This window comes from Lissotriton vulgaris, chromosome 7 (genome assembly GCF_964263255.1).
Source record: "Lissotriton vulgaris chromosome 7, aLisVul1.2, whole genome shotgun sequence".
Lineage (NCBI taxonomy): Eukaryota > Metazoa > Chordata > Amphibia > Caudata > Salamandridae > Lissotriton > Lissotriton vulgaris.
In genome coordinates this window covers 1206908724-1206922906 of record NC_141695.1, presented here as the reverse complement: position 1 = coordinate 1206922906, position 14183 = coordinate 1206908724, and the positions used below count along the sequence as shown (strand labels likewise).

The window sequence follows — 14183 nt, the reverse complement described above, 5'->3', positions numbered from 1 at the left end:
AGTGATGGTGGAAATATGATGGTGCTATTTATAATATTGGAGATGATGAGGGAACTGGTAATGGTGATAGTGGTAGTTGTACTGGTGGTAATAGTGGTGACAGTGATGAAGGCAGTAGTGGAGGTCATAGTAGGGACAGATTGAGTGGTGATGGTGCTAAAGTTTTGGACTTTAAAGTAATTGGTCCAAAGTGCGTATTGAAATCTAAAGAAAATTTGCAGCACCAATTTGCTGTGATTTATCAGTATAACTTAAAACCGTAAGGGAATTGTCTCCGAAGTGTAGTATTGCCGTCAAAATTGGGCGTGTTTACTGTGGTATTGTTGTATATGCAAAGCGTCATCTTAGTTCAGCGTCTCGGCAGAGCGAATCAAACAGCTGCCCTTTCAAGTTATGCCGATAACTCACTGCAAATCGGTGGCACAAAGTTTCTTTGGATTTCACCACTTACTTAGGACCAATTACTTTAAAGTCCAAAACTGATCTATTTTCTAGAGGGTCCTCATTCTACATAAAAAAAATTCTGTCCTGAATATGGTCTTTTAGATGTATCACACAACAAGACCAAAACGTCGACCGATATACCCTTTTTTATGAATGAAATAATATCGTTATACAGAAATGTTTTACTTAATGTTAAAGAAAAACTTATTTTTGTAAATAGGCATCAGAAATGAGTAATATACACAAATGACTAGTGGATATTTTTCATTTTAAAGATTGTCAATCTCTGTCATTTCTGTAAATGTGAATACTGTTTTCTATCCTTTAATTTGATTCATTGGATTATAAACTTCTACAATAAAAAAGAATACACCCACTGTTTACTTATTTTTAATTTATTCACTCTCGATTTTAGAAATTGATTTACATGATTCATGTGTTTGCGACCACTACTTCGGGCACTCCTAAGTGACATTGTTAAACATTGTTTCAATATATCGAAATAAAACCCCTTGTAGGCACTTTTACTAGACAAAACATTTAGAAAGGTGGTCTTCCTACCTTAACTGTTTTTTGCCTGCAGCCTGTTCTGGGGTCACATTAATGTGTGTAGTTGGACTTTGTTTATTCCTTTAAGACAGTCATACAATAGAGGGAATAGGTGTGCTTGGATGGGCCTTCACTGTCAGAATGGGGGCGGAGCTGGGCCCATCCCTCCTTGCAAATAAATAGGCTGTCGCCTACCTTTACACAAAGGACTTGGCACCACTTCATTGTTTAGGCAGCCAGTCTGGAGCCCGGGCAGGTAACTCCAAGCACTTCAAGGGAAACTCTTCCCAATTCAAAGAAATTATTTGGTATATAGATAGGACCCTCAGACCCTTTTCTAGCTCACTTTCTGGGCCTGCAGAAGGACTCAGGACTCTCCGAGGACTATCTGTTGATGTATACTACAGAAAACTGCTTTGCTGCACCTGGAAGGACAACTCTACTGCCTGAAGCCTGCCTTGAACCTTCAGAGCATGCCCTGCTGCTTAAGCCCTGTGCCATCCCTTGAACCCAGGACTACCAGAGTGAACCCAAGAGAAAATTGGCTGCCCTTCTGATCAAAGCGTCTGAAATCTTAAAAGGCATCCTGAAACTGCACCTGGACCCAGCCTGAATGACTCTCATCTCTCCAAGGGTCCCCTGGAGAGCTGAGAGTTTCCATACCACAAGACCTGGTGCCCAGTTTTGTGGTGGGAGATAACATAGCCAAATGGCGTTAAGCCTATTAGGTAGCCCTGAGGATAAACATGGTCCCAAATATATATTGGGGCTAGCCTACAGTGGTGAGGGGAACACTTCTTACACTTGAGGTGGGTGACCATACCAAGTGCATCCCCATAAAAGCCACACTAGACTTTTGGCTGATGATTAAGAAGTACCATAAGAGATTTAGGGATTTCCACAAACTCCTAAGCCAGTCTTAGGTGGATTTCTTAGACCATTCCAACAAGGCACTAAATGGTGGGGTGTGGGGCAGCAAAGTTGACACTTATGTTGGGTTGTACAATTTATTTTTGAGGGACTGTATGCTCAAAACCTGTTTTACAGAGCTGCACCAGCACATAGTGGACAGTACGTTCACAGGCCCCATGGAGCTTGCTAAGGAGGCACGGCTCTGGACCAGCACCAGAGGGCTTGAGAATGAACCTGGAAGTGACCCCAAGAAGAGTGGTTCAGGTTCCCCCCAGCAGAGTGAGGGGGAGGTCAAGGAAGACACAGACAAGTCCATGAGTAATATGGGAGTAAAGGGCTCCTATGACCCTTCTGAAAAACAGATGAGGAGAAGGGTTGCCCATGAGTTAGTTTGGTTGCCCAGGAGAGTGTTGACAAAGAGATCCAATTGAATTCAGAGGCGGATGGAACTGGCAAGGGCCTCTTCAGTAGAGGGTAATTTCCATGTTCTATTGCCTAAGTAGAGAAGCCTATCAATGTCTTTATTACTCTCCCCTGGCTTCTAGCTGTAGAGGGGTGTGTTGGACTTGGCCCTCTCTAGAGAGTCACCCCCAAACATTTTGCCTTCACTCTCCTGCTTTCGGAACCATTTTTGTTTGGTTTTGAGGACCCTGCTCACTTTGCCTCTGCTGAAAAATGCTGAAGTGATTGTGCTCCTTCCTGTAAAAATGGTGAAACTGGCTTACGCCCATTTCGCAAATTTAATTTACTTGCAAGTCCCTAGTAAAGGGCTCACACCCTCCTTCACCACCAACACAATTTCTCACAGTGGTGTTAGCAGTTAAGATGTTTCAAATGGCGGTGTTGATGGCACTGATGAGGATGTTAGTAGTGGTGGTGGTGGCGACATGGGTAGTAGTGATGATGTGGAGACAGTGGGTATGGTGGTGGTGACAAGGGTGGTACTGTTCGCAGTAGTGGAGGCTGTGATAGTAGAGGTCATTGAAACAGTGGTAGAAGTGTTGATTGTAGTTTTGATATTGGATATGTGATAGCGGTGGTGGGTGCAGTCAGAGTGGTGGTCGTGGTGGTGAAAGTAGTGATGGTGATAGTCATGATTGTGGCAGTAGTGGTGATGGTGATAATAGTGTTGGTCATAATGGTGGTGATGGTAGTAGTTGTGGAGATGATAGTGTTGGTGGAGGAGGCTGTGGTACCAGTAGTGGCAATAGTGGTAGTGATGGTGTTGTAAATCTGTTTGTGGTGATGCTGGACTTCCTATAGTATTTCAGCATTAAAAGTGCTACAGGTACTTATGTTGATGACAGGGGTAATAGCAGTGATGATTCTGTGAAGTTGGTGGGACTAGTAGGGGAAGTAATAGTGGTTGTGACAAAGGTCATCGTTGAGATGATGGTGGTGACTGATGTATTGATGGTGCAAGTAGTGGTGTTCATGTCAGTGGTAGTGTTGATGATGATAGTAAGTGTGGTGGTGATAATGGATGTGATGGCGGTTGTGGTTTTGACAGTGGTGGCAGTAAGGATTTACTGATAATGGTAGAAGTGTTCATGTTGGTGATAGTGTTATTAGTGGTGAAGCTGTTATAGCAAAGTGATAGTGGTTGTCATGGTGGGGGAGTCATGATGACAATGACGAAGTGATAGCTGCGATGATGGCAGTAGTAGAGACGGATGTGATGGTGATAGCAAAGGTAGTGAAAGAGTGGTAACAGTGGTGGTGATAGGGGTAGTAGTTGTAATAACATGATGGTGGTGATAATGGTGGTGGCTTGGATTACGGCATATTATTTTTCTCAAAATTCTGTTTAGGCATAACCATGTGTCCTAGAGCATAGACACTCTCAACACATCAGTATGAAGAATTCATTAACAAGTATGCATATCACTTATCTTAAAACATTTAGAGGAATACACAATATTTCTCAATCATGCCAGAATAACCTGAGCTCACCTACAAAATCTGTAAGTTTCACCTCCTGGGCAGGCTTTAAAATTCCTTGAAGTACCAGCTCCTCATACAGGGAATCCAGTGTGCTGAGAAAAGAGAGACATGTTAAAAATTAAAACAAATTGAAGAACCAGGTGTTGAAAACTTGCAACTAAACCTACCTAAGAAGGAGTCAGACCATAAATGAAAAAATATGAGAGAGCCTGAAGTATTATTTCTCAAAGAAGACCAGGAAATGGCGTTTACGCATATAACTATATCTGAGAGCCGGTGATGGCAGAAATTCCATCCTAATCAAAGTATAAAGAATATTTTACCATTGCTGGATTTTAAATTATGCCTCATAACACTACACAGCAAAAACCCATGCGGTGCTGTGTGCCTCACGAGGTAGTGTGACTTTTGAAGAGCATATGGAACTCTGTTGCATAAGCCTGAAGGCAAGCATTCCTTACATGTCTACAAAACAGCAGCAAACAGACATGGGGTCAGGGCACGAGGCCAGAGTATGGTGCAAGAATAAGCATGCAACATAAAGTCACTATGATCACTCGAAACCGTTGGACATCCAAGTACTGCAGTAGGAGGCAAGGGTTAACTTCAGATGCAGTAGACTGGGGCAGTAAAACTGTTTCTATAATGAGAGGAATCCAGGAAGATGACTACAGTGTCACTACTAGGGACCACCTAATAGCCCATAGGGTCATCAAATATCAACTCTTTGTCAGGAAGAAGGGTTCAAAATATGACTTCTAGGTGGGCACCAGAAATCATCGCACTAGCCTGAAAAGGAGGAGGGAGGGTAGAGACGGGTCTTTCAAGGTTAAATCTGGCCATGCCGATAAAGTCAAATAGCTAAAATTTGTTGAGACAAAGTATAGAATGTACCAAAATTCCTATGGACATTTAGCGTTGCCATAGCCTTAAAATCTTTGGGGTGGAAAGAAAAGTGGTGTTGGAGGACACAAGAACCCAAGACGAAAGATAATGCTTTGAGAATATAAGGAGCCAGTAGAAAGGAGAAGTTCCAACTAAATTAATTTTGCAGCGAGAATCAATGCGAAATGGGGAGGATTTCATGCTAACTGGGTTACAGGAGTCAACACAATCAAAGGAAATTAACATTAGGGACTTGTGGTAAATAAATTTACCGTACTATTTTTCCATACAATTAATTATCAATAAAGGACAGCTCAATCAAATGAGAGGCAGAGTCCGTGGTATCTGAGTCATACGGGCTTTAATTATGCGACTCGAGAAGCAGGATATCATGTTCCATCACCACTAAGGTTCAGGAAGGGACATTCAACGTTTTATTAGCATTACACATTATATATAGTAAAACAGTATAATTGAAATTAATGCATTAGGCGTAACAGGTGAAAAGAGAGAGATAAGAACACATGTGCGTAACAGAAGGCGTGTAAAAAGGCGTACACGTGGGCGTGCACTGGACATGTCAGAGAAACGTCACAAGAAACATCACAAGTGGGCGGATGCATAGAGAAAGTTTGCAGGATCAGCAGAAACTTATGACCTAGATGCGCGCGCAACTGAGCATGACGTGTAACTGGGGAGAACTGGGGGCTTTGACTTTAGCACTAGTAGAGGAGACTGGTGTCTGGGATGTCAGGGCAACCTGTACCTATAGCATATCTGGTATCTCATGTTTGGAGGATGTAGTGTCTGAAGTAAAAGGTCTCTCGGGCAGAGGCCGTTCAATACTGAATGCTAGTGCGTGCATACGTGTCTTGGTGCAATGCGCAGGGCCATGGGCCTACCATGGTAACGGGTTCAGTAAATCACTTGCAAGGAGGACAGGAAGGCCGGGCCCTTTGCTCTGTAGCCGGGAATATGTTTACCTATTTCACTAGACTGGAATGTGTTTTCGAGGAGGCTGAGCAGATAACTGTAGGCAAAATACGATTTTGGCAGGCAGGCCAGGCCGAGCCGGGCACCGCTTCGCTGAGCAGGAAGTAAGGCAGAGGTCAAGGATGCATACAGTTTTCAGAGACAGGAGAGACTTGGGGCCTCGTTTAAGGGCCTAGCTCGACTGAGCCAGGAAACATGGAGAAAACGTTTGCGAGATTCAGAAGTGTACCATGTAAAGACGTTGGCACCCTAGGCCCAGAAGCCTAATTAACGGGATTTTCTTGCAGGACTGGATAGCTGACATGTTAATGTTGGACGCAAATGCATATGCGTCTTTCTAGCATGTACGGGAAGGAAGTTACACGACATACAAGGAACATGGGTGCATGGATAGGGTGCGAGTGGGGGACACATTAGCTACCTAAAAATTTCTATTACCTCATTCCCTCCTTGGACCCTACTACACCCTTTAGGATATATCTATATTCATGAGACCATCTATCTGTTCGTAAAGCATCATTTGTTCTTCTTTCTTTATTCGGGAACGGGAACGTGTACTTGGACGGGGAATACAAGCTGTGGCGCACAAGCCGCAAATCGCTGGCCCACATTGCAGACAGAGACAACAACTGAATACTATGACCAATATTATTCCTAGGAATGATAACAATTTCCATCCCCAGGCGGATATCACACTCCAGAGCCAACCGGACCAAGTCCAGGAGCCTGGATTCTGGTGCATCTGATGAGCTATGTTATGGAGTCTTGCTATGGCTTTATACACGGATGGCGCGTTATTAGGAATAAACACGCAACAACTGGATCCGATGACTCTACAAGCCCCGCCCCTATCAGCCAGGATGACGTCAAGGACAAGGCGATTTTGAAGAACAACAAGTCTCATAGCAGACTGCTCCTCGGTCAGGTTACCTAAAGCAGAAGTAGTTTCATTCACTACTGCTTCCAAAGTTCTGGTCAATCTTCGAATTATCTTACTATTTTGGACAGGACCTATGAACCAGAAGTATCCTTTAATATAATCCTTGTACTGATCCCATGCTGATTCAGAATAATCAATAACGGGAGGAAGGTCTCTCTTATGTCTTACATGTACAAGGTGCGAATTTCGATGATAATCAGGCGGGGCTAGGAAAACAGGTGGCAATAGGAACGCGATATAACACGTCCCATCCCAATCTAATGGCAGACGTACATAGGCTGTCTGACCACATATAAAATAAGAATGGCGGGAAGCTTTGAATGTAGACTTTCCTTTATCACTGAATTCGACCACAGTATTACAATCACTGTGTCCTAGATGTACTGAACCATTCTTTCTGACGCATAATTCGCCTTTCACTGGCAAAACTGTAATAAACGGCAAGTCCGAATTAGTCTCAGACTGCACATTCAAAATCATGAGGTTAAGTGTAAAATTACCTAATCCATACACTTCATTTTCTAGATCGGTCCCTGTCCTTTGGGGAAGACCTTCTTTGTCTGGGAAACATATTTTATTCATAACTGTATTCAGGTTCCCCCATATCCAATCGCCTTGGGAAACCGTGGACTTACTGTCTAGGGAAGACATTAAAGTAAACCATGCACCACCCGAACCATTATGTGTGAACGGGTAAGGAAAGAGGGGCAGAGCTCCCTTGTACTTCTGATAGGGAGGGAGTCGGCCACATACCCAGCAATTGGTGGCATTGCTGGTCTGGTGAGAATGATGTAACATACGGATGAATGTATTGTTGCGCATTGCTAGACGATAGGATAATTCGTGGGGAGGCAGGTCGCTGAAAGTGTGCTCTACAGTGCCATTAGAGGAAGCATGTACATGAGAATCAAGAGGAAAGAAAACATGTAGCATTAGACTTATGCATATGATCGTAAGACTCAGAAGAAACATGAAAATTAATGCGATGACGCATCGGCTGTGCAAACTTTTACAATACTGTTTTCTCTTTTCGATACGCCTATCTCTCTGACTACTTGGGTCTATCTTATACATGTCAGAAACCTGTCTAACCGCTTCACCCGAGGGGGACTTAAACAATTAAACGCAGTCTGACTTACTAGACCTCAATTTGGAACGGTACTCCTGTTGAGGAGTTTTCTCTAGCAGGGGGAGTTTAGAGTCAGTGTCTGAAAGGGGGCAGTCCTTAATCGAAGTCTCTGGACACAGTCCGTGAAATTTTTTAATATGACTGGAGTGAAGCCATCCCTTGCGACCTTCTAGCTTTACGGCGGTCCTCGTTGTCATCAACACCAGCTTTGGCTGCTTCCATCTGGGTTCCAGCGGACTTGTTCTGTCGAAGTTTCTCACATATACGAATTCTCCTGGAACGACTTCATGCGGTTTTACTTGGGTGTTGTCTGGGAAGGCAGCCGCGACCTGTGAATGACAAGATTGTAGTGCAGACATCAAGGAAGCCAAGTAATCTGTCAGCATATTACTTTCAACATCTGTTATCTTTCTGGGCATAGGCGTACCCCACATGTTCGGGGGACGACCAAAAATAATCTCATACGGGGACAATCCGGTTCTAGAATGAGCTACCATTCGCATGTAAAAGAGGGCAACTGGCAGGGCTATCCAATCTACACCTTTTTCTGCACAGACTTTCGCTAAGCGTGTTTTCAGGGTTTGATTATGTCTCTCAACGAGACCAGCTGCTTCAGGGTGTCGTACGCAGTGGAACTTCCACTGGTAACCTAACAGGAGTGATACCTGTTTCATAAGCTCGGACGAGAATGGCTGTCCATTATCAGAATACACGACACGGGGCAAACCATATCTCGGGAAAAATTCACGTACCAGCTGTTTGGCAGTGGTTACAGCAGTGTAATCGGGGACTGGATATGCTTCTGTCCATCGGGAAAGAGCACATACAACTACGAGAACATACTTGAATCCTCTGCATCTGTCCATCTGGATATAATCCATCTGGAGGACTTCAAAAGGATGGTCAGGAGGATGAAATCCACCTTGTTCCACGGGAATACCTTTGCCTGGATTGAACTGACAACGGATCATGCAAGTACGCACTTTCTGTTTCGCTGCTGCTCGTAAATGTTTGTTGAACCAAAGATTCTGTAAACTGTCTAACATAGCTTTCTCTCCTAAGTGTGCTGGACTATGTGCTGTGTTAATGATAACTTGAACCATAGAGTCGGGGAGGAACCATGTGGCTCTTCCCTTCGTCATCCATCCCTGATCTGTCTGGATCCCTCCTTGTTCAGTCCATTTCTTGATTTCATCTGGGGTTGCATGTGTCTGTATGTCGAGTACATCTAGTGTGGGATCCTTAACTGTCATACAATGTGTCAGTGAAGTTACTTCAGTCTTTGTCATGTCAGTCGGTATGTCTGTCTGAGTCTGAGCTGTGAGTTTGGCTGTTCAATCTGCCAGGTCGTTACCCTGGGAAATAGTGTCGGTGACCTTAGTATGTGCTTTGCACTTCATAATGGCTATGGCTGTAGGCAAGTGTATTGCTTCTAACAGGGCTTGAATGAGGGGACCGTGTTGTATCTTGGCACCGTGAGAAGTTAAAAAACCTCTCTCTTCCCAAAGAACACCGAAGTCGTGAACGACTCCGAATGCGTACTGTGAATCTGTGTATATGTTCACTTTCTTGTTCTTGGCTAGTATACAGGCTTGGGTCAGAGCGATGAGCTCTGCTGCTTGAGCAGATAATATGTCAATACAATGTGTTTCTATGACTTCAGTTTCAGTGGTCACTGCATATGCGGCCACTAACTCTCCTGTGCTTGTTCTCATACATGAACCATCCACCCAAAGTGTCAGGTCTGGGTCGGGCAATGCAATGTCTGTCAAGTCTTGTCGGGGCTTTGTCACTGTATTAATGACTTCTACACAGTCATGTGGTGCTGGATCAATTGTACTCGAGGGTAACAATGTGGCAAGGTTGAGTATGTTGCAACATCTGATTTCTATGTGTGGCTGGAACAGTGTCAGTTCATAACCTGTCAGTCGTGCTATGGTCAAGTGTTGAGTCTGGGTTCGGTTCAGAAGAACTTCCACGGAGTGTGGAACCTGTACTGTCAAGGGATGTCCTAACACTATTGAGTCGCTTTGTCTGATAGCTAGAGCTGTTGCTGCAACTGATTTTAGGCACGCAGGCAGAGCCTGGGCCACTGGATCCAATGTACTAGAAAAATAAGCACAAGGCTTGTGGTGTCCTGCTTGATCTTGTGTGAGAACAGATAATGCTGTGCCATCGCATCCTGTGACAAAAAGCGTAAAAGGTTTGCTGTAACATGGTGTCGCTAAAACAGGTGCTTGACATAAAGCTTTCTTCAAGTCATTAAAAGCTTGTGTATGTTCCTGAGTCCAAGGGAGGACAGTCGAAGTCGCTGCCTCCTGTGTTGTCAACTGTATGAGTGGTTTGGCTAGATATGCATACCGAGGAATCCATTGTCTGCAGTAAGAAGTGAGGCCAATGAAGGCCCGTACTTCCTTTTGTGTCTTGGGTTGTGGCAGATGTGCAATTAACTGGATACGATCTGGTGTCAACTGTCTACCCCTCTTGGACAGCAAGTGTCCAAGGTATACCACTTGCTGGGCACAGAATTGTAGCTTTGAAGGGGACACTTTATGCCCCTTTTCGGCCAGAAAATACAAGACTGTCAGTGACGCGCGTTCGCAGTCACGTTCGGTCCGTGCTGTAATTAGCAAGTCATCAACATATTGCAGCAGAGCAGTGTCAGTAGGCATGTGAATACTGTCGAGTTGTCGTTTCAGTGCTTGGCTGTAAATACTAGGACTTTCCGTGAACCCTTGAGGTGCACGTGCAAATTTGAAGCTTCGGCCATTTAAACAGAACCCGAAAAGGTACTGGCTTTCGGGATGAATGGGGACACTAAAGAAGGCGTTCTTGAGATCAATTACAGTGAAGAACGCAGCTTCGGAATCAATGGCAGTCAATAGTGATGAAATATCTGGGACTACTGGGTACTGTGGTATTATACATTTATTGAGTTCTCGAAGGTCAATCACCAGTGTGTAGACTGGAGGTGCATTTGGGTCAGTTCTTTTAAGAATCGGAATGATTGGAGAATTACATACATTGGAGTCAGTTTCTACAACTACTCCTTGGGCAATGAGATCGTCAATAGTTTTCAGTAAGGCTGCTACAGCCTCGGGGGGCAATTTGTATTGTCGGATTCGGGGCAGTACAACACCTTGCTTGAGAGTGACACGATAGGGAGTAATGTGCATACAACCTACATCAGTTGGACCTTGCGCCCATAAGTGCGCCACAGTGAAGTAGTGTGGCTCACTGGTTAGAGGCGGCAGACCCGAGAGCAGAGGACGGCCCGGGACCAGGGTTCGATTCCCGGCGCGGCAGGTTTCTGGACCAGGGTCAGCGGACTCGATAATTCTCTCGCCTCGGTGCCCACTCTGATCAGCGATCACACTCGGCAACTCTGGGCATTAGCTTGCCTCATCTTCACTAACGGCCCCACCAGACCGCCGGGGATGCCTGGTCTCATCCTGGAGATACCCATTAAGGGACCATTTCTCAGGGAAGCCAGGAAGGGTTTCGCAGCGGTCGAAGCGCCTTGGGACCCTCCGGGTAAGTAGTGCGCTATATAAATGCCTATACACTTACATATACATTTACATTTAAATGCTGTGGTACATTTTTCAATCTTGGATCAAAATCTCTCAACACATAATGACCTTGAAAGTCACGTAAAAACAATCTCACTCCTTCCGGAGAACAACATATTACTGCTCCTAGAGCTTTCAACGTTTTAATACCAAGCAAGTTTTCAGGACATGATTTCGTAAGTAACAGATCTGTAGTACGAGACAATGGACCAACTGCAAGGGGAACTGGCTTTGACACTTCGTTAACAATAGGCTTTCCTGAAAATTCAAGGGAAACATTCTGTGAGCCTGAGAGGGGTGCCCCTGGAACCTCGTCATGACTAATGGTAGTTCTGCTCGCCCCAATCAAAAATTTTCTGTCTTTCCCTAATACCTGACTATGTACATAGGGACCATCTTGATCTACAGGAACCTCGATAAGGGGCAAGCCAACCTCCCTCTCTAGGCTGTTTCATGTATACTGCTGATAATCGGGGTAATCGGACTGTGCATACTGGTACATTTGCTGTGTGACATGTTGCGTTGCGGCAATGGGTTGGGGCTGGGGTACAGCTACTGTCTGTTGTTGTACATTCTGGGGAGGTTGCGTATTCTGTGGAATATTCTGTGGAACGTGTTCTGGTCTAGGCGGACGCGGTCTTTCTTTCGTTTTGCCAGTAGCAATATTGTGTCTTAGAACGGCACATTCATTTATGAAGTGACCTGGCTGTTTACAGTAATTGCAATTCCCTTTAACAGGAGCTGCAGAATGACTAGTCTGTGTGTTACCCCTCTTCTGACCATCTGCTGGGACGGACTGAGCAACTAGTACTTTCATTTTCGTATCTTTCATACGTCTCTGTTCATGATCGTGTTCCTCTCTAATTCTGTTCTGGTGATACTGTAACATTTGTAACATTTGGGAAGGCGTATTTGCTTGCCATGTGCTTTCGACTTTCAATACTCTGTTTTTAACCTGGGGTAAGGAATTCTCGACTAATTTGGTCACAAAGAGATGTGGATATGATTCGCTACTTGTTTTCAGGCCACTATTAATAATGAAACATTTCTCGAATCTAGAATAAAAATCACTAGTGTCTTCGTCTTGTTTCTGTTTGCAGGCTGGGATTGCATCCCAGTCTTCCTTTTTAACTGTCAATAATCTAGGCAGAACTTGTACTAATAATCCTGGTAATGCTTTGGTTTTGACCCCAAGACCTGTACCTGGGACTCGTCTGTTGTCTTCGTCTTCTAATTCTGTCCAAATAATCTTTTTATCTCCCACCTCCCATTCTTTCTCTTTCAGTTTTTCGTAAATACCAGCCGGCAACAATACTTTTAACATTTTAAGAATGTCGGGATACGTATAGTCTCCCATGAGTAACATGTCTTTTAATTCACGGTGGAAACCTGCCGGATCTTTATCATGACTGGGCACTATTTTCTTCATTTCCAATAATTCCATTTTGGTCAAAGGAGTGTATACGAATACTCGTTGGAGCTCACCCCCTGGGGTCAGGACGGGATGAGCTTCTCGTAAGGGATTCTGTCTGTCTATGTAAAATGGTTGTCTTACTGGGGGTGGAACAGAAACAAAATGTGGAGTCAGAAAAGTTCTGTATTTGTGACGTTGTTCTAGAATGGTATTAATTAAATCGGTACCTAGGCCTCTCCATCTTTTCAGGAGTAATTCTTCCAATATATTATATAGGGGACCTGGATCAGAATGCTGACTTTCATATAGTGTAATGAGATGTTGAATCATGTACATACCAGCTAATCGCTGTTCGTCTGGGGTAAGACTCAAAAATGTTTGCGCTACTGAATCATCTTTATATATACTAGTATTGCCAGCCCATTGGACTGCTGACCGTGCTAGTTCCTGATCACGCATTGTACTAAGTTCACTGTAACCTATTCTTTCTTTCAGTATTTTATCGGTGTCTTGGAATAAATGTTCAAGAGAACATTGTTCTGGTATGGGGGAAAGGAAACGTTTCTTGTTTTCTAGACGGATGGGTCTGTCAAAAGGTCTGTCAAAAGAATACTGTTTAGGAAGCCTCGCTTTACCTACGTACGCTATTCTGTCTGGGTCTTCTACTGTATTATCTATTTCTTCCTCCTCTGAGGATTCATTCTTGTCGGACTCGGCGTCCCTTTCCGCCTTTTCTCTTTTGTGCATTGTTACGATTTCTTTACGGATCTTTCTGTACATGGCTTCTATGCAATTTTGTTTATCATGTTTACCATCAGCTATATTGCTACTCCAATTGATTAGGGCATTCATTTCTTCGTTGCTTGTACCTGGCCAATCTCGTTCCCTTATCAAACAATTTATCAAAAATCGTAAGATCATACTCTGTGTCTCAACCTTCTGATGTGCCATGGCCTCGCGAATACATTCTGGTCTCTCCCCTGTTCTAATAAAATGATATATATTGTCTAGATGGTTAGTCATTTCTGGTAAAAGAATCAAATAATCCGTAACACGTCGTAGACGTAACGAAAATAACATCATGTCTCCCTCGCCAGGTACTGAGTCATATCTACAATCTGTAATGTACTGTCTAAGGTTTTCGTATGTAGCCGCTTTCGGCGTACGTTGCATTGCTATTTCTCTGAATGTCATTCGTTTTACTTGAGGCGGGGTGATAGGCTGACCTCCTACGGCGCCTCCTGAAGCGGAAGCGTAACCATCAATTAGATGTGTTGATACTGCTGGTGTCGTAATTTGGAAAACAGGTGCAGGTAATGTAAGCGGACTCTGAGTTGTCGGTATAGCGAAAGGATTGTGAGGACTGACAATAGGAGGAACAGTAGTAGTAGTAGTAGTGAC

At 44.0% G+C, this 14183-nt stretch overlaps 1 protein-coding gene across 2 annotated transcripts in view; it reads right to left on the bottom strand.

The window, feature by feature from the left end:
• The window catches only part of LOC147703193 (dynein regulatory complex subunit 11-like), a 404962-nt gene that overhangs the window by 85718 nt on the left and 305061 nt on the right, over positions 1 to 14183 (bottom strand). For both annotated transcript variants that reach the window (XM_086931729.1, XM_086931728.1), the window contains one exon: positions 3859 to 3941. In XM_086931729.1, the coding sequence (XP_086787855.1) occupies positions 3859 to 3941 (83 nt within the window). The remainder of the gene's footprint in view (positions 1 to 3858; positions 3942 to 14183) is intronic.